At 36.1% G+C, this 23136-nt stretch overlaps 1 protein-coding gene across 1 annotated transcript in view; it reads left to right on the top strand.

Annotated features, from left to right (window-relative positions):
• Positions 1-23136, top strand: part of ARHGAP15 (Rho GTPase activating protein 15) — an 898999-nt gene that overhangs the window by 145773 nt on the left and 730090 nt on the right. The window contains exon 5 of the mRNA XM_007934953.2: positions 19412-19501. Coding sequence (XP_007933144.1) covers positions 19412-19501 — 90 coding nt within the window. The remainder of the gene's footprint in view (positions 1-19411; positions 19502-23136) is intronic.

Raw genomic sequence — 23136 nt, 5'->3', positions numbered from 1 at the left:
ATAGACTAGAGATTCATAGTCTTTGGGATCTCAAACACCTATTGAAGACAAAAGAGGACTCATAGGATTGCCAACAACCTATTTTTTTTTTTAATAATATGGATATTTAGAAGTAACCAACCATCTACCATCACTATCACTTTATAATAAAAACCCAAAATTCCTTGCCATGCACTCGATTCCAAAAGGGCATTGTAATTCACTCCCATTCCAAATATAAAAAGTAAAAAAATCTGAGAATAAAAGATAGTCTTTATCAAGAAAATAAACTAGCCCCTTTATATACCTTCATGTATTTTCTCTATCTTGTTCACTTCACTCAGACCAAAGAAGTTTGGACACATACTGGCCAAATTTACTGTGAGGATGAGCATTTGTAAACCACTGCTATCCCTAGATCTAAATTTCCTGGGTTATAAGGGCAAAGATAGTATTCAAATACATAGTTTCATATTTTCAAGTTTATCGCACATTTTAAATTTTTAATATTTGATTGTAAACTAGTGTAGAAATTTTTTTCACAAAATGAATAAAACATATACATGCAGCTCACCAGTCATTAATCCACTATCTATGATCTATTTATTCCTCTGTCATCACAGCTTCCTCCTTGGTGTTGGAGTTAATCACTAAAATGCATTTTAATCATTATTTTATCATCTGTCATTAGTAATGTCTCACATTTACAATTCCCAAAACATATAGTTTTATTTGTCTGTCTTGTAATTTATGAGTGGAATCAGAGTCTGGCTTGAAGTATGTTCTCAGAAATTCCAAGAGCAAGGGTCTTGCAGTGATAATTTGTCTCATTATTTCCTTGTTTAAAATGTCTATATTTCTACATCATCTTGGAAATATATGGACTCTGGATATAGACTTTTGAGTTCAGTTATTTTCTTTCAGCACTTCAAAGATATTCCACTGTTTTCCATCATTCATAACGGTATCTAAATGTTATCTATTGTTCTATTTACTAGCTACTTTGAATATTTTTCTCATTACCTTTGCTTTTCCAAACTTTCACTATGATGTATCTAAATGATTAAATTTTTTTTTTCCTTCCTGGATCACTGAGTCTCCTAAAAGCATTGGAACCTATCGTTAGTATATTTTAAGAAATGTTGTATTATTATGTCTGTAACTATAGCTCCTTTTACATAGTCTTTCATTCTTTCTTCTGAATTTATAAAACCTATGTGAAATTTTCTCACTCAATCCTCCAATGTCTTTATATTCTTCTCCTTTTTGTCTTTCTGAACTACCCTCCAAATACTTCTCTTCTAAATATTTCACTCAGTCACCTCAATTAATAACCTAAAGTTTTGATTTGAACCTACCCAGGGGCACCATGGATAAAAGGCCTTGCAGTCTGCTTCTGTAAATATTACAGTCAAGAAAACCCTATGGAGAGGTTTGATTCTGTTATACATAGGATTGTCATGAATTGGAATAGACTTGACAGCAGGATATTTCATGTCTATTTTATTTAAGTTTCCTTATTTCAATCATTGAAATTTTTCTTTCTAGAAGGTTTTTTTTTTTTTTTTTACCAAGACACTTGATATAGTTAATTTTTCCCTACAGATATTAAATATTTCATTTATTTTTTAAAAATCTACAAAGTTGTAAAGGCTTCAAGTTTTAAATCTGGGTCTTGTGATTCTAAAATCTGAAATCAGTGTAGGTCTATTTCTGCTGCCTCTTACTCATGTTGTTTTGCTTCCTTGTGTGTCTGATTATTTTTGAGTGTATGTGAATCATTGTTTTTGAAATATGGTATAGTGCCTAAGGCATTTGACTGCTAACTAGAAGCCTGGCAGTTCAAACCCACTGGCTACTCCTTGGAAGGAAGACTGGGCAATCTACTTCCATAAAGATACCGCCTCAGAAACCCAAGGCGGGGTCGCTATGAGTCAGATTGTACTCAATGGCAGTGAATTTGGTTTTTGGTTTGGAAGATAAATGTGTCCTAGTCATTTTGTTTTTCATTTTTCTCAAGAGATCTATAAAGTCTCAGTGAGGGAGTGCTTCAAAATAAGTTAATAGTTTAAAATTTTTCAGGTTCAGTTTATGTAGGATGTAAATAGTTGGGCAATCTACTTCCGTAGTGATACTGCCTCGGCAACACAAGGAGGGGTCGCTATGAGTCGGGTCCGACTCGACCGCAGATAACAACAACAACAAATCTATAGAAGGGCTACAACTGTTATATAACTTTTTACATACAAGATTGTTCTTCGCCCTTCCTTTGTTTTTCATTTACATTGTTCATCATATCAAAGCGGTCTTCTTTTTAGACCTTTGGGATCAAAGAAAGGCTACAAACATGGTTTGGTTCTTCATTATCCTTTTGTAAGACTTCATGCAGGTCGTCTTTCATTATTCTGTGAGATTGACTGATCAAAGCTCAAGTGTGTGATATAAATAAATGTCTTAGGAAAAAAGTTCAGTTTTGTTTCTTTAATACTCAGTTTACCCCTCTGGGTTCAGATTCCCCCCAGTGCAAATATATATATATAGATAGATAGATAGATATTGCCCCAGAAGTCTCTACTATCTTTCAGATTTTCAATTTGTGTAGGGCTATTTTTAAAAGATAAATTTCATTTAGCATTTGTCAGTGGGAGTGTTGATGCAAATAACATAACTTCTCATTACAATCTACCTCACTTTAATTTACATATACATTTGGTTAATCAAGTTTGCACTCCTTATATAAGCCTTGGTGGAAAAGACTTCATGCGAATATGTATTGAAATCCTACAATGAACAGCTTGCTCATTAGGGCTACATATAAGGCATAAAAGACATCATAAAGATATAAGTCTCTGCCTTAACTCAGCTCTGCCAAAAAATTGGGTGAGTTGAAATCAGAAACCCAAAAGAACTTTTGGAGATTTAGAGGAAGGAGAGTGCACATCTGTGAAAGCTTTGAACTGAGCACTGAAGGATAGCTATAATGTCAACACATCGAGATTTGTGGCCTGACACTCCAGTGGAGTGAGAAACATGAACAATGGCACAAAACTGGGAGTGGCACTGTCTGTATGCTAAAAAGAGAAATGGTTTTCCAGTTTAGTTAGAATATAGGATAAAAGAAAAGGATTTAGAACAGTCCCATGGGCTGAGATTTGCTACTGGGGCAAATCTTTAACAAGCTGTGTTAGTATTCTCTAAGTATCTTTTCCCTAGAATAGTCTTTCAAGGCTATTCTACTAGCAAAAATATACCGAACAAGACTATGTCCCTGAGGTGATGTGTCTCCAAAAGGCCAGGACTATCATAGGGCAAAGACAAAGGAGGGAATGGATTCTTTTAGGATGATGGTTGCATCTCATTTACTCCAAGATCAAAATCCTGCCCTCAGGAGCACTTATATCTCAGTACAGTGCTGGAAGATGAGTTCACTAGATTGGAAGGCATGAGACAATAGCCACAAGAATGTACTCAGGCATACTAACCATCATGAATATCTTTCAACTGTTCACCCTGCAAATATCATTGAGCTTCCTCAAGCCACTATGCTAGATGCTATGAAACAAACATACAAAAGAACCTTGAGGGATCTAGAAACAAAGAGAAAGCATGCCAGTAAATCAAGTAATTGTAGTGTAAAATGGACATTTAGAGTTGCCTTAAAATGAAATAAACAGAGGCATGAGTTATCATTATGGTAACTCAATTGAAGGAGATTTCTTCCAGATTGTAGGACCAGATAACATTTCATTCTGTTATATATAAGACTGACAAGAGTTGGTTCCAACTCTATGTCAACTAACAAGAGAAACAGTTGTCCTCTGAGGTCTTGATTCACATTCATTGCATTTTTCTGGTTTATTATTCTAAATGAACTCTGATAAAGCAGTGCCTAAGGTATTTGACTACTAACCAGAAAGTTGGCAGTTCAAACCACCAGCTGTTCCACAGAAGAAAGACAGGGCAATCTAGTTCTCTAAAGATCTACTGCCTTGGAAACCCAATGAGGGTCAGTATGAGTCACAATCCTCAGAAGGAAGATGGGGCAATCTACTTCTGTAGTGATACTGCCTCAGAAACCCAAGGAGGGGTCACTATGACTTGGGTCTGACTCGACAGCACATAACAACAACAACAACATGAGTCACAATCAACTGAATGGCAATGCGTTTTGGTTTTACCTATTTTAGTAATAGTGAGAAAACTCAATTCACTGCCATGGAGTAAAATCCAATTCACAGCAACACCTCCTTGGGTTTCCAAGGCCGTATCTTTCCGGAAGTAGATTGCCTAGTCTGCCTTCCAAGGAGTGGCTGGTGGGTTTGAACCAGCCTTCTGATTAGCAGTCAAATGCTTTAGGCACTACACCACCCAAGTAAGGGATTTCAATTGGCTCCATCAGTTCAGTTTCCACTTGCCTCCTAAGTACCTACTGTGATTTGTGATTTTAGAACTTATGCTTGATAGCATGAATTAGACATCTAATTACAGCAATGGAGTGGCAAATTTGCATCTCTGGTTGAACAAAACTAATTAGTGGATTACCTCATGGGAAAGAAGCTCCATATTTTAAGCATTCATTCATCTATTTATTTTATTAATAATTCTCAGTTAATTCTAGAGACTAAATATGATAACAAAACTCCATTAATGAGTTTTGTTCAACCAGAGATGCAAATTTGCCACTCTGTTGCTATAATCATCAGAACGTCTAATCCGTGCTATCAAGCAAGGCGTAGTGCCTAAGGAATTTGACTGCTAACTAGAAGGCTGATGGTTCAAATCCACCAGCCACTCTTCAAAAGGAATATTGTCCAATCTACTTCCATAGAGATACTGCCTCAGAAACCCAAGGAAGGGTTGCTATGAGTCAAATTGGCTTTATGGCAGTGAGTTTATATATATGATAAACTGGTAAAGGTGACAGAAAGATATATAGACAAATTACAATAAAACAAGGCTAAATGTATAAAAAAAGAAAGAAAGAAAATGTCCTGGGGAAGTGTAGATCTAACTCCAGGTACTCTTTCCCAGGGAAACTGTTGCTCCAGTTAATACTCAGTCTATGCACATTTCAATTGTTCATTCCACAAATATCACTGAGCATCCTCTATGATTAAGGCACTATGTTAGATGTTATGAAACATAAAAAAAGAATCAGATTCAGAACCTTGAGGGATCTAAAAACAAACAGAAAGCATGCCCATACATCAAGTAACTGTAGTATAAAATGGACATTTAGAGTTGCCCTAAAATGGAATGAACAGAGGCATGGGTTATTTTTATGGAAACTCAGTTGATGGAGAGATTGCTTCCAGCTGGAATGGATATATTTAGATGTATTCATGGAGGAAGTGACACTTGAGGATGATTTTGAAAGATGAATCGGATTTTGGTGCAAAAATGGAGGAAAAATACATTTTATGTAGAAATATGAGAATAAACAATGATGAAATATGGGAAATTAATTTTTTTAATGTATTTGTTACTTCTACAGATAAGAATTGCTCTCTTCCCATGCCTCATGCACTATGTGTTGATCATTGTTCTCAAAAACTTAATGAATGTTCCTTGAAATCTAGAAGGAATGTGCCCTAGTCCAGAATATTTTTCATTTCTTTCACAGCATGTGTTAGGTCACTACCAGTGAACTTATTTCTTGAGAATAGGTTGAGGAACAGCATTGTGGAACAGCAAGAAGTCTGATTTGGTTAGAAAGTCAGTGTGGAACCACCTTGTGGAAGATGTTGAACAGGATTATGACCAGAAATGGCTTCATTAGGTGTATAATGTGGAGTTCTTTGTAATCAATATTGAAAACCCTCAAATTTAGAGAGACTGAGAGTCTTCAGAGACATGCTTGGAGAAATAAGATTTTTTTTTTTTCTATTTTTAAACAAAAGTGATACAGGACTTATTAAACTATCTTGAGACATATTCTATAAATCTATGCATAAATGAGAGCAACAGGCCTGTACTCTCATAGAGAAAATAGCAAAATTGGTAAGTTTGCCATCATTATGACTCAGTGCACCTAGTAAATCACAGGACATCTCCCTCACAAAATATTTAATTTTCTTATATGTCTTTGACCTTTTAATCGTATGGTCTGTTCTAAAGAAAACCCCTGCATAGCAAGCAAGCAGGGCAATTCATCTAGGGAGAATTAAAACCATGTTATCCAAGGACCATGGAATGTCAGCAAATCAATGAGCACCAGTAGTAAATCTGGAAGAATTTTCATTTGATTCTGGATTATAAGTTCAGCATTGGTCTTTCTTTCACCTTATGTTGCACTAATACTTTAATCAAAGACAACAATGAACAAATTTCACTTCTAATCATAGAATATTTTTCCATCATTTAATATACTATTAGTATATTAGGGCATTTAAAATACTATTAGCTTTTTCAAAGTACTCATCTAGCCATAACCTTGGGGGGAAAAAAGTGTATAAAAGGCTTCATTAAAATAATTTGAATAATTTGCTTACTTTTTTAAATATTATTTACTGTGATTGAGAATGATGAGTTCAAGCATTAATTAAATAATGTAATACATCTAATGCTTATTCACTGTAGTGTGTCTTTAATAACAAAAAGGACTTATTTATGGGAGTAAAATGATGTGATTTAGCAAAAAGATGAAAATAGTTTTCAATCAGTAAGCTATTCACGAATTATTGAGTATTCTGTGCAAAATGAATATGGAATGACTTTATCTTTGTAAAGTGAGTGTTAAGCCCTTATTCAGACCCCAGCTCAAAAAGAGCATGGAAACCAAAGGGGCAAACATGGATCTATCACACTTAGGCTAATGAAGGAGTTTTAAATCTCTACTTAATATTTTAATTCTCATAATGATAGTGCCCTTGCAAAGTGGGCATGGTTATCACTAGTACAGTTTCCAGTATAGTCATAAATTATAATATCATATGGCCTCATTTTGTGCTTAATAATTTGCAAAAACGGCAAGGAGGCCACATCTTCTGACCTCCTCTAACCCTACAAGAGGAAGACAGGATTACCAGCAGTAACCCAAGGCCTATTCCTACAAGGCCAGCCATGCTGCCTCCCTCCAGCCCTTTCACCAACCGTTCCTCCCAAAGCACCCACCACCTCTCCTCTGGGTTCGATAATTCACTGCAGTGGCCACACAGAACTCACGGATTACGGGGTTTATTAGGGAAGCACCAGGCTACAACTCAAGTTCAGGAAGAACGCTCAGTCTCTCTCCCAGCCCACTGTCCCTCAGCCAACAGTCTCTCACAGTCGCTTTCCCAGCAGTGCTGGTCCCTCGGTGTCTCACTCAGCAATGCGTGTCTCTTGCATCTCTTTCCCAGCAGCAAATGTCTCTTTCCGGAGCGTGTGTCTCTTTCAGCAGCACATCTTCCTCAACCAGCAGTCAGAGAGAGTTCTACCTCCAGGAGGCCTCCTTTTGAGCCTGGAAGGGTGGTCAAACTAGCCAAGCACAGCATCAGAACCCTAAGCATGTGAGAGAGAGTGGGAACCTCCCAAAACACTGTATTGTGCCACGCCCAACAGAAATAACCCAGGTGGATAGCTTCAGCAATCAGGAGCTCCTCAGTTGCTCATTCCACCACTGAGTTTACAATGACTTATGGGTAGAAAAGCCATACAAAGTAATTTACTACACTGCATAATTAGAAAAAATAACAATCTAAAATCTGGAGGATGAAGAGTGGATATGGAAAGAAAGAAAAAAAAAGAAATTGAATTTTAGAGTTTTATTAACATAAACTTTGTAATGAAATCAAGTGATCAATATTAATATAAATGAAGCCATGTTCTCTGGTTATAATTTTCTCAAGATCTGGCCATTAACCATAATAAATTCTGTATCTTACATAATTTTTAATAACCACAAAAATCTATGAAATTGATATGATGCTTTATAAATGGGTAATAGCTTACTGTCCCTCAATAAACCTCACCTCAGGCTCTCTCAGAAGAAAGCTATTTTAATTATGAAGCTTGATTCTGAGGTTTATCATCTTCATCAATGGAATGCATTGGATTTGGAGCTTGCATTTCATTCAAGATAAAATGACTTTTACCCCAGTGAATTTTTTAAATTTAAAGGATATATATTTACTCTCTCTCTAAAAATTACTACTAAATTGAAATGCTGTTGGAAGCAATATACCAGAATAAGCAAAAATACAGGTTTTCAAGTAAGAACACCTGAGTTAGGATACTGAGGTTCACATTTTATTTGCTCTTATAATCATGGGTTATCTCACGTGCAATATGGGGTTAAAACCAGTATATACCTCATACAGTCCTTGTGACATTATGTGGTATAATTCATATAAAGTATCTGACACATAACCAATGTAAAATTAATCTTAATTATATTTTTTTAATTGTTGTTGTTATTATTACATGAAGCAATAGACTAGTAGTTGAGAGAACAATTTTGGAACCAGGCATAATTGGATTCAAATATCCAGATTGTCACTTAATAAATATCTGACTTGTTTCAGTGTACTTAAAATTTCTCTACTTTAATCATTTTACACCTCACTGCCATCAAGTAGATCCTGACTCATAGCTACCCCTCCTTGGGTTTCCAAGGTGTATCTTCACAGGTGGCGTAGTGCCTAAGGCAATTGACTGCTAACCAGAAGGCTGGTGGTTCAAACCCACCAACCATTCCTCAGAAGAAAGGTTGGGTTCCATAGTGACACTGCCTTGGAAACCCAAGGAGGGGTCACTATGAGTCGGATCCTACTCCACTGCAGTGTGTTTGTTTTTTTGGTTTTAATCATTTTAATAATAATAGGGAAGTTCATCAGGTAGGGAAACACTATTGGCTGTCCAAATAAAAAACAAAATTCCAGTTGAACTTCCTTTCTCATTTAAACCACTGTTTGAAACAAATATTTTTGGTCAGCTTTCTGCTACACACTGAGTCTCCCTTGTTTTGGCTCTGCCATCCCCCTGAGGGAAAGGGAAAGAGAATATGGAGAAAGTCTGCATGTTCTTTAAAACAGTAAGCCTAGGAGTTTTTCATATCATTTTTGCTCATATGCCAGTTGTGAGAATGGGCAATGTGGCCACATGTTGATGCTAAGGTGGGGTTGACAAAAAAATGGAATCCGACTAGTGGGCTGTTTCCCAGTGACAACATTAGATTTTCAAAGAGAGAGCCCGTATTTTGGTGGAGATCTAGACATCTCTGCCAAGATATAGTAATACCAATTGTCTCACCCCAAATTCTTAGAAAACAAATCCTGAATTAAATGTTCATGCTTTAGTTTGGAGGTATAAATCCAGGACAATGAGCAAAGTGAAAACAAAGTGAGGCAGGAAATGATGGGAAGGTGATGTGTTGCCATGATAACTCCCATTCTACAGTGATCCTCTGAGGCAGAGCAATTTGCTTGGTACATGAGCCACTCAACTCAGTAAGTAGCTGTAAAGCAACTGTCTGGAGGAATACTAAAGTAGTCCATAGAATGGATGGAGGGAAGAGGGAATTTATCTGCTATGTCTGTTCCTATCTCATGCTTCACTTTGGTTAAAATTCACTGTTCACAGCATCAACTTGTCTGTATTATATGGACTTTACATACCTCCTTGAGTAGCTACTCAGAAAGCCAGATGCCATAGCAGGGAAGTGGCTTTTCATCCAAATCTGGAAGTGGTGAGAGGTGACAACAGCCTATACATACTCTGGTAACCTGGATGGAAGATCTAACATTCCAAGAATGTGACTGGCTATCCTCAGGGGATGAGGCCATACAGATAACTGATGGAGAGGGACAGTTCAAGGAGGGTCTTGAAGGTGACACCTGAGGCATCAAAAATGTGTCTGAGCCTTGCAGTGTTAAATTAGATTTTAGACAGTATAAATGAAAACAATATCCTCACACAGCAAAAGTACACTAAATAGAAGCTATTCTATTTTTTACAGCAAGACTTTGAATCAGAAATAAATGTAATAGGTTTTTGTGATAATATTTTCTCCTGAAAAAAATAAAAACAAAACAAAACAAAATATTGTGCTCAAAACACTAACAAAGTTTTTACTTTTTTGAAAATCTAGTTTGACTGCAGATCATGTAACATACTGAGAAATTTCACTGTAAGAAGAATTTCAGTTTTTATTAACACCATTTATATTCATATACATAAAACCCACATCTTAACAATCAAAGTATTCTCTTCTATGTTGACAGGGGCCATACTTTAGACATTAATAAGATCAGGTATCCATTCAGTACTCTTTCCTAAATCATTTTGCTCAAATGAGAATTTATAAGTGAGTTTTATCCTCCTCTGTGAACAATTTTCCAGAATCAAAACCAGTTAGCTGATAAAACTTAATTCCCCTAAACAGATTTTATGTTTCATGTTGCAAAATGATGAGAACAATCCTGAATCTACATTCTGGAATAGCAATTAATCCAAAATAAAAAATGGTAGCTAATAATCCAGTTCATAAAATCTGACCTTGTTTTTCTTTTTTTCAAAGAAAGTTAAAAAAAAAAAAAAAAAAAGCTAGTAATAAGGGTATGGACATGAATGTTTCAATGATTTGTTGCCTACACACATGCCCAATCTTCATCACTGAAAATACCATCAAGCAAAAGAGCATCTGGTCTTCGATATTTTCTTAATGAACTTTAAAAGACTATGGACCCCAAATATCCCATAAAGGAAAATGGGAAACTTAATCTCAACGGTTTAATCTAAGTCAGAGAAAAAATACTATAGAGAGATATCCTGTCAGCTGTTATTGGAAAATAATAATGATAGAATAAAAGAATAATAAAAATCAGAAATGGACAAGACCTAGGATCAATTTTTAATGACTTTACTTTGCTCTACAAAGAGACTTTTATGTTTTATTGTCTAGAAGCAGTAACTTTTAAATAATTCTATTCAAATATTAAAAATACCAGTCGTTTTTATTTTAAGTTTATTCCCAGAAGAGCTAAGATATGTACATTCTTGTATGTAAATCCATTTTTACTCAATTTTCAAAAAGTATATTTTTATAAGGATGTACAATATGATCCATTGGCATCATGCAGCTAATTAGCAGACTTTTTCCTGTGTTTTATAGCTATAGAATCAGAAATATATTTTCTATTAAAGGATTTCTTAATTTCAGCCTTCTCAAATAAAATCTTGATTGTCTTCCAAAGAAATTCTACAACTTTCTGAACAACTCAGCCAATGTTTAACAACTCTTAAACACTGAAAAATTTCTCTTCTAATAATCTTTAATCCTTGAAGTTGTTGCCTAGGCCATTTACTTTAACTTAAGTGAAAATGACCTACTGATTAAGACCATTTTTATAATAGCCCTCTGTTCTAGTTACCTCTGTGCCATTCTGACAGAGATATACCACAAATGGGATGGCTTTAACAAACAGGAGTTTATTCTTACAATTTCGAGGCTTTAAGTACAAGTTCTAAGTGTCAGGCTCTAGGGGCTGGGTGAAAGCCCCTCAACCTTGGCTTCAGCTCTGCCTCCTGCTCCTGGCCCACTGAAGCTGGAGGCTTTTCTTCACTCAGCTGCTGGCTGCTGAGGCTGACAGACCCTAAGGTTAACAAGTAACAAGGCACTGTCCTGATATTACCATACCACACAGCTGGCCATTAATTCAAGTCCATTGAAAGTCCCAAGATCAGCAGAGCATTGCTGTACAACGACATGGCTACATGCAGGGTCCAAGCATGCCATAAGCTAGAAACCATTCCCAAAGCTGCTGCTTATACATAGGAAGCAGACCACATCCCTAAAGCAGCTACTTAGTTGCTTGTGGTAGAGCCCACCATGGAGTTGATTGCCAGTCTCATCATTCGGAATAACTACCACCAGCTGCCCAGCCACTCAACCAGGCCCAACCAAGTTGACACACAAACATAACTACCACATCCTCCATCTACTTATTTTAATTTTCTCATCTTAAATCAAATATACATTCATACATATAAATATATATGTATATATATAGAGAGAGAGCTGATACATTTGCTTTATCTTCAAATAACTATTATTTTTCCGTGATAGTTCTGAACTTACCCCAAATCTCTATCATTTGTTTTGATTGCACTATAAGATCAGTTCTTAATAAAGTTCATTCTAAATGGAAACATGCTTTTACTATCTAATGCAGTTCTCAATTTGTAATCTATTCTTATGAGATGTATTATTTATTTTTATTTATTAAGGCATTGAAAAGAATTTTGATATTTCTATTTGTAATTCCCTTTCTGGTTCATAATCCATTCAATAATTCACAAATTGCTGTTGAATGCTTATTTTATCCCATGTTACTTGATTCTGGTAAAATAAAGGAACATAAAACAAATGCCGGCTTATTGGAGGAGTTGATTGTATAGCTGAGGGGAAGAAACACACTAAAAAGGAAGTCACAAGGTGTTGGTAACAAAAGAGTTGTAACAAATTATGTTGCAAAAAGGAGAAAGGTCCAGAAGGAGTGATTAACTATAAAAGCTTCACAGAGATTCTTTTGGAGCTGTGTCACAAAAGTTAGGCAGAATTAGAACACATGGCAGACAAGGAAGGTATAAATGTATTGCTAGTGAATAGCGTGCCTTCCTCCTTTATCCTGGATGTATAGAGTTGTGAAAGTATGTGACATTTAAGAAACTGACATTAATGTATTATAGCTGTTGTGTGAAGAATGGGCAAGTGAATGGAACTGGAAGGGATGGTTGTGGGGTGTTTTAATTCCATATGAAGAAATTCAAACATTATTCTATAGATACTAAGTTTTCAGAGGAAATATTGTGAATTTTTCATTTTAGAGAAAAAGGGAAAATGTGGAAAACTAGTTGAAAAAATTTAACATGGCCTCAGAGGAAATAGCTATGGGGAAAAAAAATACAATTAGACAATAATTGCCCCAAAGAGTTTATGGTCACAGGATGGAGAAGGGAGAGCTAGTTGTCAAATTAAGATTTGTACCTTTTGGTTTTGAGTGGGGAAGGAAAGGGAATGGGTTAAAATCTTTAGGGGTAGAGTTGATAATAGGGCAAGTAACCAAAACAAGACATAAATAAAAGGAAACAATTATGCAAGGGGAATAAACAATAATTTCACTGACATTTCTGTGCTCATCTTAATGGAAATTAGAAAATACAGTTATGGGAGCCAGAAAAGCACACTCAGAGGACAATGTGTTATAAGTGATGGATCAGATCAAGAGTTGGAGCAAAACCATAGGCAGAGTGTGAGATGTAATGAAGGCTTAGGACAGTAAACCATTTATTACCAACTTTTAGGAAGTAAAAAGGGAAAGAAAAGTCAGTGAGAGAACAAAGAGTACTAAAGATGAAAGAATTTGAAGAGAATACAGCTCCTTACCTGAGGATCAAGAGAGCTTTAACGAGAAGGGTCAGCAGAATCTAATGGTACAGAAAGTTTAAGCAGGATGTTGACAAGGCGTCAGATTTCTTTACCTTAATAATAATTAGGATGCTTTCAATAAGTGAAAGAGGTGAAAATCAGATTGCAGTAGATCGAGAAGAGACTGGGACACACAATACCATAGAATATGACTATAGAAAGCTCTTCCAAGAATCCTGACAAAAATGGGAAAAAAAAAAAAAAAGGTAAGATAGAGGAAAAGTGAAGTTGCAGGGCTGAATTTTTTTTTTCTATTTCTTTTTAAGCAGAAGTGATTTGAGCATGGCTATAGGATAAAGCATAAAATATTTATGAAGGGATTGAAAAAAAATAGGAGAGAAAGGACAACTCAGGAAAGAGGAACAAGATTGGATGGAACTAAGAACTAGAGAGCAAAAAGGCTTGAGCAAGAGAAATACCTCTTTCTCTGAAACAAAGCAGGACATGCTTTATGAGTTGTTTGTGCATTGTATAGTCCTGAGAAGGTAATTAATTTTGATGATCAAAGGCATTGTTGAGCCCAGGCACAGGAGTTCATAAGACCAATGAACCAGAATCATAGACCCAGGTCCAGAATTCTAAGAACCCAAAGAGAAAGTGATAAATGGTGATTCTTACAAGGTGGAGGAAATAAATAATATGAATTCTAATTCTTGGGACTTCAACGAGGACACTACTTTGTAGTGATTCAAAGGGTTATCTTTGGTTAATTTTCAGAAGTAGATCACCAGGCTTTTCTTCCTAGTCTATCTTAGTCAAGAAGCTCCACTGAACTCTGTGCGCCATGAGTGACCCTGCTTAAAACTTGAAATACCTTTGGTATTGTTTCCAGTGTCATAGTAACATGCAAGCCACCAGAGTATGACAAACTGACAGATGTGTAATGGACAATGGATTCAAACATACCAAAAATCATGAAGATTGCTTAGGACTAGGCAATATTTTGTTCTGTTTTACATAAGGTCTCCGTGAGTTAGAGCAGATTTTACAGCAACTACCTACAACAACAAAAATAGGAAGGAAAGGATGGGTATGGAGGAGAGGAAGTGTAATGCATTGTGGTCAAGAACTTGAGATTTGGAGTCAGATAAAAGTGAATCCAAATCTTAATGCACTTACTAAGTGTGTGACTTTATGTAAAGCATTTAACAGCTCCCTGCTTCAGTTCCTTCAGATGTAAACTGACAGCAATGGTAATAACTCAACAAGGTTGTTGTAAGGATTAAATGACAAACAGTGTAAAGCTTTAGGAATGCGAAGCAAATGTTGTTATTGGTATGTGCCACTGAGTCGGTTCCTACCCACAGTGACACTATGTATAACAGAATGAAACACTGCCTCTTGACTGCTGCTTCCTTGGGCATTGGTTGTGGATCCAAGTAAAACAAAATCCTTGAAAATTTCAGTGAGATCATGAAGAGTGCAAGAAATGGCACAAAGTTTTTGACAGTGAGCTCACAGGAATGAGTATAATGAAAGAACTGAGACTGATGACAAAGTTCAGACCCAGATAAACCCAAGCCAGGAGCCAATGTCTTCATGGACATGAGAAAGAGACATGGGATGTAGGATATGACATGGATGAAAATGGAGGTTGATGTAGCTAGATGGTGCATAATGCCTAAGGCACTTGACTGCTAACCAGAAGGCTGGCGGTTCAAACCCACCAGCCACTCCCAGAAGGAAGGTTGGGCAATCTACTTCCGTAGTGATACTCCCTCGGCAACCCAAGGAGGGGTCGCTATGAGCTAGGTCCAACTTGACGGCCCATAACAACAACAGATGGTGAGAGCATATAGGACATTGTTAATAAATGTATGTGTCTGTTTGTTGGTGGCTTAATGCCTAAGGCATTTGACTGTTAACCAGAAGTCTGGCGGTTCAAACTCACGAGCCACTCCTTGGAAAGAAGGTTGGGCAATCTACTTCCATAGAGATATCACCTTGGAAACCCAATGAGAAGTCACTATGAGTCTAATCAACTCAATAGCAGTGAGTTTCGTTTGGTTTTTAAAGTAAATATGGAGGTAGGAAGAAATGAGAAATTTCCAGCACAAGGGCTCTATGTTCTCTGTGAAGTAGGAGTAAGCCATTTGATAGAGCAGACTGAGATAAAACTTTGGAAGAGAGGTGTCATGTTAAAAGTAGGGCTTGAGAGATTGAGGGGATGCACAAAGGTAGAGTGCCCAACAATTTAAAAAATATAAACAATAAGGTGAGAATAATGAAAACTTACCAGTTACGTGCAGAAAGTGAGATTTGTGAGTTGAGCAGAAGAATGAGACTCGCTAAAGTGGAGAGAGGAGGGCAACAGTGAGATCATGAGGAGTGCAAGAGATGGGGCAGGGTGGGTTAATGACAGTAAGCTCATGGAATGAGCATCATGAAAGGACTGAGAGGTCAGACCCAGATAAACACCAGCCAGGTGCCAAAGTTCTTGAGGACATAGAGAAAGAGACATGGGATGTAGAATATGACACAGGTAAAAATAATTGAGATTGACGTAGCTAGATAGTGAGAATATTGTGAAAGATTAGATTGCTTTCTAACTTAAAGACCTTCTCTCAAACCAAAAACAAACTCACTGCCATTGAGTCAATTCCAACTCACAGTGACCCATTAGGGCAGAATAGAACTGCCCCATAAAATTTTTCCAAGGTTGTAAATATTTACAGAAGCAGACTGCCTCATCTTTCTCCTCCAGAGCCTCTGGTAGAATCAAACCACTGATGTTTTTGGTTAGCAGTTGTATGATTTAACCACTATGACACCTTTAGTTCTGTATTATATAGAGTTTCTAGATAATCTAAGGTTAATATAGGATTCTTAAAAGAGAGTTTGCATCTTCCTTATCTCTGGGATCTCATTGCCTAACACAATGGCTAGCACATTAGTACATAGTAAGTAAGCAATAACATTCAGTGAAATCCTGTATTCAGTCCTCTGAATTAATCCACTAAACTGTTTATCATTTTTCCAAATCACAACCAAAATAGAAACCTTAATTGTTATAGGAGTAATATTCTAACATTAAAGGAAGTTTTAAGACATGCAAACATTACTTCTAAAGTACAAAACTTAGTTTCATTTGAGTAATCTTTTTCTTCATTTATTAATTCAGCAATTATTCATTGAGTAACAACAATCTGCCAAGGAAATCTGGTGCCACAGTGCCTAAGGCATTTGACTGCTAACCAGAAGGTTGGTGGTTCAAACCCACCAGCCACTCCAAGGGAGGAAGACAGGGCAATCTACTTCTGTAAAGATTTACTGCCTCAGAAACCCGATGAGGGTCACTATAAGTCAAAATCGACTCAGTGGCAGTGGATTTGGTTTTAGCTACATGCCAGTGGGTGCTCCATGCATTGGGAAACATAGTGGTGGAAAAAGCAAACAAGGTCCCCAGTTCAGGAAGCTTAATTCTAGGGAAATTCTTAATTCAAGAAAAGCAGACTGTCAGCATATAAAAATGCATACATTGATTTAAGTTAGAAGGCAGGCTGTGATGAAATTAAAACAGGTAATGGCACAGACAGTAACTGGTAGTACTGGAGCACAGCTCCTTTATATAGATGATCAAAGAAATTCTCTGAGAAGGTAACATTCAACTGAGACCTGACTGATAAGAAAGAGCCAGTCATGCAATCGAGAGGTCTTCCATGACACAGTTTGTGTAAAGATCCAAAGGCAAGATCAGGTTTAACAGAGGACAGAAACAAAATCAGTATGCCTAGACTGGAGCCTAATGGGAAAGCCAAATTCCCCAAATTTCCACATGTTTGAACATGAGTATGATCATAGTGTACATTCTATTTCCAAGGACTTCATAGTGGTTTAATGCAAAACTCTGAGGTCTGATTCTTGTATTTAAATCCTTGCTCTTCCTTTTCCAGCTGTGTTATCTTGGGAAGGTTTACCTAATCAGTCTGACTTATTTTCTTACCTGTAACATGGTGCTAATAATACTTCTTACCTCATATGACTGTTGCGAGCATTAAATGACTTAATAGTTCCAAAGTATTTAGAGAAAGTACTTGGCACATAAAAATTGTTTCTTTCATAAAGTAATTCTAACTTTTCCCCAAACCACAATAGATGAGGAAATAATCTCTTGTTATGTTTACCTAAGGATTATTTTTACAGGATCTGAGTATCCCACAATTTACTTACAACAGAAGAAACAGGTTGTTTTTGGTTTTTCAACATCACAGATCACTTGACATCATAATCACTCATTGAGTTCTTCCACAATAGTGATCACTTGGGTGTAGCATATAGAGGAACCAATAACACTTTTTCTTGGATCAAAATATCTTTAAGGACAATGGCTCATCTTGATTAGTTTCCCTTGAGCTTACTGATAAATGGCAAAGGAAGGGTATGCTCTTTGAGGTAGCTGCTGTCCTCCCAGCCTAATTTATACTGCAGGCATGATCTGTTTGGCTCGTACAATATTAATAAATAAACAAATAAATGACAAAAATTAAAATTCACTATTTACTATAAAAACTCCAGATTTCTGATTTTTTCTGAAAAAAAGTCTATTTTTTTTTAAGTGGATAGAATTAGGCATAGTGACTATGAAGCAACACCTGTGGACAGATCATTTATTTTGACATTTGTACCATTCTTTAAGAATTTCATGCTTGAACCTAAAGTCCATATTGTTAAAAAAAACTATTGTCCAAACATATTATAAGTTTTCTATAATAAAATCTTAAAGCATTTTACAGAATATAGTTTAAGAAGAGTACTGAAGGAATTTATCTACAGAGAAACCTAAAGTGGCTCAGACTATATGAAAATAATTTGAAAGACTCTTTGAAAGATGATGTAATCTTCTTGAAAAATAATAAAGACATTTCCAAAACTAATAAGCTATCATTTAATATTTGCAGTTATGAGGATTTAAAATTATGTAAGTGTGATCTCTGGTTTCCAAGGCTGTAAATCTTTACAGAATTAGACTACCACATTATTCTCCCATCTGGTACATTTGAACTGCCAACCTTTAAATTAGCAGACAAGCACTTTAACCACAGTTGTACCTGGGTTCAAATATTACTCACTTGAAACAAATGAAACGTGAACAAGCGAGTGTAGATGAGAATCCCATAAATTGATTATTATGAATTATTGAAATAAGAACAACTTTCAAATAATTCCCATGTTGTAATTGTGTAAAAGGAAGAACACACTATAATCTATTTGGTCTAAATTGAATTTATTCAATAAGATTATACATACATGTATGTGTACAGCCTTATTTGAAAAATAAACCTATAAAAGGCACTTAATAACTATTTATTGGATTTGTTTATATACGAAACATAAACTTGCAAGAGGATTTTGAGATTAATTAATCCACCTGCTCTATTTTCTAGATGATGTAGCGAGATTCTAAATAACTTTCCTAGAGTCAAAAAACTAAAACTCTGTAAGATTTTTTCCACTATATTATGATTTATTAATTTTTTTCTTTTACTTTTAGACTTTTAAATATATGGCTTAAAATGCTTTTATTTTACATTAACCACCGTATACCAATATTTCATATTATTGAATAGATTTTAAAATGTTTATTTCTTCAACTGAAAAAGAACAAAATTCACTGCCGTGGAGTCCAGTCTGACTCATAGCAACCCCTCCTTGGGTTTCCAAGGTGATATCTCTACAGAAGTAGATTGCCCAATCATCCTTCCGAGGAATGGCTGGTGGGTTTGAACTGTCAGCCTTCTGGTTAGCAGTCAAATGCCTTAGGCACTACACCACCAGAGCTTCAGGGTTAGTAAAGAAACATCATTTAAATATTAATTTTTCATATTGTCTCCAGTTAGTGAAATAACTTTGAAAATAGTCTTATTACAGACAGTTAAAAATGGAAATTCCTGCAGAGTTATTTGGAAAATATGACAGATTTTTATACCATAAATATATTTAGTTGCTAACTCAATAAGCTCTCATTTTCTCTGATATGCATCTCTAGTTTTGTACTTTTTATTCTTATTTCATTTTTGTTTATAGAAAACTGGACACAAACCAGAAAGTGTGGATTTGTGCGGTGCACATATTGAATGGGCCAAAGAAAAATCAAGCAGAAAGAATGTCTTTCAGGTAAGAATATTACATCTATTCTATTTATTCCCGTTCCCTCTAAATCTGAACTCTCTTGGGTAATAAAAATAAGACTACCTTGTTGCAATGCTTTCATATGTATGAACTCGATGTCTGAAATCATTAAGAAAGACTGACTCCTCTTCCTTGTTGAATTTTTGGTTTATTTTGTTGTTTCCCCTGGTGACTAATTCTATCTAAGCGCAAAATATATGTTGTTATGTTGATTAATTTTAAACACTATAGTTACTGAATATTGCAATTTATTTTATATCTGTTTGGAGTTCAAACCTAGAATACTTAAATTGATTTGATAAAGAAATTTCATATATACACAAATCAAGAGTCACACATTATAATAAATTATTTACATTCATTGACACTTCTGCCTTCCAGTAACAAATTATATTTACCAGTAACTTTGTGAGATGGAGGAATCTGAATATCTATAAAACTTGGATCTTTTCATATTGCAAAATTTCATCATTGGAAAAAAAATCTGTGATTATTAATTTCAGTCATATTTCACTGAATATAAAGAGCCAAATAAAGATCCTAAAAAGGGAGGAAATAAGAAAACTTAATATTTTGTATTCTGTGTTGCCAAAATCTCCTTGGCAATTTTTAATTTTAGATTATGGATGTTCTTCCTTTCCTATTTTTAAGTGAGATTAATTTTACTTTATGTCTCCAAAGTAACTAATAATTCTATTAAAAAAAACCCAAAAAACCTCACTGCGGTCGAGTTGGTTTCAACTCATACTCACAGCGATCCCTACTTGGGTTTTCAAGGCAGTATCTCTACGGAAGTAGATTACCCAATCTTCCTTCGAGGAGTGGCTGGTGGGTTTGAACCACCAGCCCTCTACAGGACAGAGTAAAATTGCTACATTGTGTTTCTAAAGCTGTAATCTTCAAGTAGAGAAGCTCTGGTGGCATAGTGTCTAAGGCATTTTGACTGCTAATGAGAAGATTGGCATAATGTACGTAGATGCATAAACCACTTATATCAGTGGTTTATGCATCTACGTACATTATCCTTGTCTGTTGTTTTTAGTTGTCCTACTGTCAGTTCTGACTCGTGACAACCTCATGTTTCACACAGTAAGACTGCTCCATAGGATTTTCTTGGCTGTAATCACTTTGGAAGCACATCGCCAGAACTTCTGCTGTGCTGCTGGGGAGGTTCAGACTGCCGACCTCTAGGTTAGCAGCACAGGGCAAACCATTTGTGCCACCTAAACCAAAAAAACCACTGCTGTGGAGTCAAATGCAACCCATAGTGACCCTAAAAGAGAGAGGAGGATTTACCTCCTCAGAAACCCAGTGGGGATTTCTGTCAGTCGGAAATGACTCTATGGCAGTGGGTTTTTTGGTTTAATATTTAAGGAAACTGACTGCCACGTATTTCTCTCCTGGAGGAACTGGTGGGTTAGCAACCAAGTGCTTAATCATTGTACCACCAGAGCTCCTTTTCAGAAACATAGGTAAGTGATATTTCCTATCTACACTCTTCCTGAGAATTAAACCTACAACTGATTTTCAGTTTGAGCTGCATTATATAGATTCTAATACAGGTATCCAGCAAATTTGGATCTATTAGAAATGAAAAACAAAATAAAACCAGCACTATTAACATCTCCTGGAATAATTTATTTTTTGAATGTAGTTTTGTTCTATTAAGTATCCATTTTTTATGATAGGGAGGGTTTTGTTTGTTTGTTAACCAAACAACAAATAAAGAACAAAAGAAACAAAAAAGGGAGGGAAAAAAGCAGGGGGAGAGGGGTGAAGGGAGGAAAGGAAGGAAGGAAAACCCAAACACGATGACTCAGAAATAAAAGGTCTGAAACAAAAAGTGCTTGGAATATGGCTATACACACACCAGACATACAAATAAATTTTGTTTTAAAGTAAGGAACTGTAAGTCAAAGAACATACCTTGTTTTCCAGTTACTCCTTTTGTTATTCTGCCATAAATAGCCAAATGTAGAGGTTATAATCCTACACTCTATGACAATTAGATGATCGAGAGAACTAGATCTGAACTGGAGTAGGTGAGTAAGTAGTTTAGCCTCATAATGCATTGTGAATTCAACAACCTAATCACCAAACTAGTTAAAATTAATAAAAGGATTTGTTAAAAGTTGACATGGACATAGTTCTTGGACAACAGACATTTTTGTTGTTGTTGTTATGTGCCATCAAGTCGGACATGACTCATAATGACCCCTCCTTGGGTTTCCGAGGTGGTATCACTACAGAAGTAGATTGCCCAACCTTCCAACCTTCCTTCCGAGGAGCAGCTGGTGGGTTTGAACTGCCAGCCTTCTGCTTAGCAGTCAGGTGCCTTAGGCACTACGCTACCAGAGCTACAGAAATTTTTAAAGATGGGTTAAACCAACCTTTTTCAGTTCTTCCTGTGATCTTTATGAGGCATTACTTTAACCTAAAAACAAAGATAATAATCACATATGTATGAAGTATGTATGGCAGTAAATATTAAAGAAAGTATGTATGATTAATGTTACATAAATGTGAGCATAATTAGGTACTTAGACAATTCAAGGAGACTTGGTGGCACAGTAATTAAGCACTTGACTGCTAACAAAGAGGTCAAAGATCCAGACCTACTGTTCTGCATGAGAAAGATGTGGCAGTCTGCTTCTGCAAAGATTTATACCCTTGGAAACTATGAGACACTTCTCCTCTCTCTTGTAGGGTCACTATGGGTTGTATTTGACTCCACAGCAGTGTTTTTTTTGGTTCAGGTGGCACAAATGGTTTGCCCCGTGCTGCTAACCTAGAGGTCGGCAGTCTGAACCCCCCAGCAGCACAGCAGACATTCTGGCGATGTGCTTCCAATGTGATTGCAGCCAAGAAAATCCTATGGAACAGTCTTACTGTGTGAAACATGAGGTTGTCACAAGTCAGAACTGACAGTAGGACAACTAAAAACAACAACAGACAAGCATAATGTACATAGATGCATAAGCCACTTATATCAGTGGCATATACCACTTAAACTTTTCTAAATATGACTAACCACCTCCTGTTAGGATTTTCCAATTTGTGGTGGCATTATGGAAGGGAAAATGTTGCCAGTAAGTTTCATTTGTCTTACAACCAAGCAACTTATGGCTTATAAGTTTTCTTACACATAGTCCATGCTTGTCTTGCATTCATTAGTTTAGATAAACAAGAGGTGATTATAAGGATGTTGTAAATAACAAAGCTTTATTTCCTACTTCATTCTTTTGGTGGTGAATCACTTTATTTTCTTGTCATGGTAAAATCTCTTCAATACCTTAACACTACAGCTTAGGTAAAATGTGCTAATACGTATCCATAGATACAGACTATGAGAGTAAGCCTTTTGAGAGAAACAATATAAATAAGTTTTATAGTTCTGTTAAAGAAAAAAACATCAAGAAGGATTTGCCAGAGAGCTAAATCTAGATGACTTGCATCAATATTTGATTAGATACATTAGCTGGTCTAACTCTCAAATGATCAGAATAAACATGATTATATCTCAAAAGGGAGCTCTGGTAGCATAGTGGCTAAAGCACTTGACTGCTAACCAGAAGGCTGGCGGTTCAAACCCACCAGCCACTCCTCGGAAGGAAGGTTGG

Source organism: Orycteropus afer, unplaced genomic scaffold (genome assembly GCF_000298275.1).
Source record: "Orycteropus afer afer isolate SDZICR_OR568_19922 unplaced genomic scaffold, OryAfe1.0 scaffold00023, whole genome shotgun sequence".
NCBI classification, from domain to species: Eukaryota; Metazoa; Chordata; class Mammalia; order Tubulidentata; family Orycteropodidae; genus Orycteropus; species Orycteropus afer.
The sequence above is the reverse complement of the archived record's forward strand: the minus strand, read 5'-3'. Positions and strand labels throughout refer to the sequence as shown.